The following is a 3,414-nucleotide window of genomic DNA, read 5'->3' as shown; positions in this document are numbered from 1 at the left end:
AGAGAGGTGGTGGGGGGCCCCGCGAAGGGGGAGGGGGGGGGGGGGGAGCGGGGGATGAGCCCTAATGCCCCTCAGCTTCCCTCAGGGCTCTGTGTTTGCTATAAGCTGATTCCCATGTTGTTATCTACCTGCCGTGTGATCCGGGCTTTAGATCTGGGCACTCTAGCAGAGCTGCTTCACCTTCCCCACCTTTATAAAGCCACATCATAAAGGGCACCAGGCCTCTGACTTCAGGAGCCTGACGCAACCCCGACTCAAGGGGGCTTCTATAACACAGGTCCTGGAGCCTCTCCCTGCCATGCTGGAAGGCAGCATCCTGCTGGCGTCCAGGCCCAAGAAGTGAAAGGGACCAGCTGAGTTTTGCCGCCCGGCTGCAGGAAGCACCCGAGACAAACAAGCAGCTTTGGGAAAAAAGAGATTAACATGGAGGCAGGGACCTTTATGGTCAGCAGTCTGTGTGGCCCGAGAGCACCTCCTTTAAGGTCACCCCCAGGGCACTACTCCCCTCCCCATCCCTCTCACACAGGAAGAGCCATGATCCAGAGCTGCTCCCTGGAGCCCACCCGCTGGGAAGGAAGGTTCTCCAAGCCTGGTGAAACGCTCTCCCATGCGACAGTGGCATGTTGGGTGTGGGCAGGGGCCCTGCCATAAATCGACCAGGCTATGCAAAATTATACAAGCTGGTCCCTGTCACACTTGCTTGCTGGAGCCAGATGCTGGTTAATGAGGCTGGTACAATGAGCCAACTGTATCCGCGTGATTGTGCCCCATTGTTTGCTCTGCTGCCTTGCTGCAGTGGGAGGCGGCTGTTTCTTTTCACCTCCTCCCAACAGGGCTGCAGGCCAAGAGCCTGTCCAAGAACAGAGCCCAGACCTGAGGCACACGCATGGAGTTCGCCTGCTATGTTGCTGAGGTGCCCTCGGGTCCGGAATCTTCCCCCCACCCACTGCACCAAAAGGCGGAGAAGACGGACCACAGGAAGCATGGTTCTATGCCGCCCCGAGGCGGCCGAATGCCTCGGAAGCAGAGGGAGGGTTATCTGAATGACACCAGCACGGCGCATGGGTTCCTAGGAGGTTGGCTACTGAGCTGACAGAGGAGCCCTGGGTCTGAATGCTTCATGCCGGTTTGCCCTGTTCCTTTGGACTGCCGCCCTTGCATGGGCCAGCAGTTAGAACAGCACCCAGAGAGACTCTGCCTGCCCCAGCCACTGCTCATTGCCTCCCACATGCATGCCAGTGTCCCAAGGAGCCCGCTGGGCTCTCTTGAAGATCAAGTCAGGGGACAAAGGGGCAGCAGCCACTCCCCAGCCTACAGTAAAGCAAGGGGAGAGCCGCAGTGGCAGTAATATAGACAGGGAATGTCAGCGACAGGCACCGGGCTGCCAGTTACAGCTGCATGTGTCACTTACCAGAGAAGTCAAACAGGAACCGGGGCTTCCACCGCTCCAGCAAGAGAAAGCCAAGCAGGGACATGCTGAGCAGGAAGAGGGGCCGCAGGGAAGTGGAGGAGAACAACCTGGGAGCGGGGGTGGGAGGAAAGAGACGTGTTATTGAGGAATGGATCCAGTGCTGCAGCTGGGCACACAAACAGCTGCAGCATCTATCTGCAGAGACCACCAAGGACCACCTGGGTCTCCAAGGACATCACCTCTCTGGGTCTTGGTCCATCTACAGCTTGGCCGCTGTGCCAAAGGAAGCTAGGTTAGGCCTGCAGGTCTTGGCAGGAGCTCTTTGGGCGGCCCCACGCGAGCAGGCTTTGCTTTGAATAATTCTTGTAAATAGCTCCATAAGCAGGACACCTCGGTGCTCCCTCCCTCCCCCCACCGGGGCAGAGGGCAGTCAGGGCCTGGCAGCGGCACCCAGACACTGCTCCCTGCTTGCCTTCACATTTCACGGTTTCTGGTGACTGCTGCCCTCAGGTGAACACCAGAGTTTTGCAACTGTTCTGTGGCAAGTGGGGTTGAGTGGGCTGGAGGAGCATGAGCGAGGCTGAGAGCTGGAGTGTGGCCCCAGGGGAGAAGTTCCCAGGGAGGACAAAGAGGAGCCCAAGGAAGGATGGCACGATAGAGACTGGCTGCTTTGCAGCAGTCTGCCGTGCTGTTTAGGACGCTGGCTCTCTAACAAGCCCTTCCCCCCCTTAAAAAAAAAAAAGAAACAAACACACACCCCTTCTTCCCGGAAGAAGAGAGGAGCTCTGAGCCAGGGTCTCAAAGCCAGAGGCTTTGCGTTTGTGAAGCCGCGCCAGGGCTGGCAGCAGGGTCTCCTCTCAGGAGAGGGAGGCCGAACAAGGCTGCTTCTTGGGAGAGTCCAGAAGAGCTTCTCCCTTCCTTCCCCTCCAAAGGGGCGTTCGCCCCGCGTGACACCAGCGGGCGCCTCTCCTTCCAGGCCCGAGGGCTGCAGGAGATGCCAACACGACAGAGCGCGAGGGGGGCACTGCGGAGATGCAACATGGGGGCTGGCAGGCCGTGTCCCCCAGAGGTATCCAAGCCACCCGCAGGCAGCATTGGCGGTCACCAGGCACCGACCGGCCTGTTCTCCGGCTGCTCCTCTCCCCCGCTGGGCAGTGCCCGAGCCCCACTCTCAAGGCCAGGCCCTCCCAATTCGCCGGCCTCCATGGAGCACGTGCATTCACTCGCCATTAGCCCAAGAACTCCCAACTCTCTCTCTCTCTCTCTCTCTCTGAGGTGCCAGGATGCAACAAGCCAGCCCAGCGATCCCCTGTCCTCGCCCCGCGCTGCAGCCAGCACCCGGCCGCCCTCCACCCCTTCCACACCAGCACGCCCCGACCCTGCACCCACCTCCCGGCCCCAAACCCTGTGCTGAAGGCTCAGAAGCCCCAACCTGCATACCCCGAGGGGAAAGGGATCAGCAGCTCAGCACTGCACGGACGGGCGCGGGGTATCGGGGCGAGCCCGCCTCCAGCTAGCTCGTCACCTCGTCCGTCCTGGGTCTTCACCCTCTCCCTGCCCATGCTCTCCTTTCCCCTTTGGGAAGCCTCAGGCCGGGAAGATTTTGCCGGCGAACCGAAATCCGTGTTTACGCAGATCGACAGGATGTTTTGCGCTGCAGCCCGCAGCCGCTCGTCCTCCCCGCTCGCGGCTGCAGCCGCCCGCTCCAGGAGGGACATGCCCGCTCACAAACAGCGCCCCCGGCTCGGCAAGGGCTCGATGCCCCCGAGCGCACACCAGCGAGGGGTGGGGCCGAGGCCCCTCTTTGCCCCGGGCTCGGGGTGAAGGGCACGGATGCAGCCGGGACACACAGCAGAACTGAAAGCGAGCGTGGGCGGGTCTCCGGCCGGCCCCAGCTGCTGGCGGCAGCACTTTATCATCAAAGGCCAAATCCTGTCGGACCTCTTGGCACCTCCCTCGCGTCAGGGAGACGCCTGCACGCTCGCCCGGGGCGGGAGACACGG

At 61.4% G+C, this 3,414-nt stretch overlaps 1 protein-coding gene across 1 annotated transcript in view; it reads right to left on the bottom strand.

Annotated features, from left to right (window-relative positions):
- RETREG2 (reticulophagy regulator family member 2) overlaps positions 1-3,414 on the bottom strand; it is a 15,831-nt gene that overhangs the window by 6,525 nt on the left and 5,892 nt on the right. Inside the window, exon 3 of the mRNA XM_025191517.1 lies at positions 1,412-1,518. Within this exon, the coding sequence (XP_025047302.1) occupies positions 1,412-1,518 (107 nt within the window). The remainder of the gene's footprint in view (positions 1-1,411; positions 1,519-3,414) is intronic.

The sequence above is a fragment of the Alligator sinensis genome, unplaced genomic scaffold (assembly GCF_000455745.1).
Source record: "Alligator sinensis unplaced genomic scaffold, ASM45574v1 scaffold673_1, whole genome shotgun sequence".
In the NCBI taxonomy this organism is placed as follows: domain Eukaryota; kingdom Metazoa; phylum Chordata; order Crocodylia; family Alligatoridae; genus Alligator; species Alligator sinensis.
Note: the sequence above shows the minus strand (reverse complement) of the source record. Positions and strands in the feature narration are given on the sequence as shown.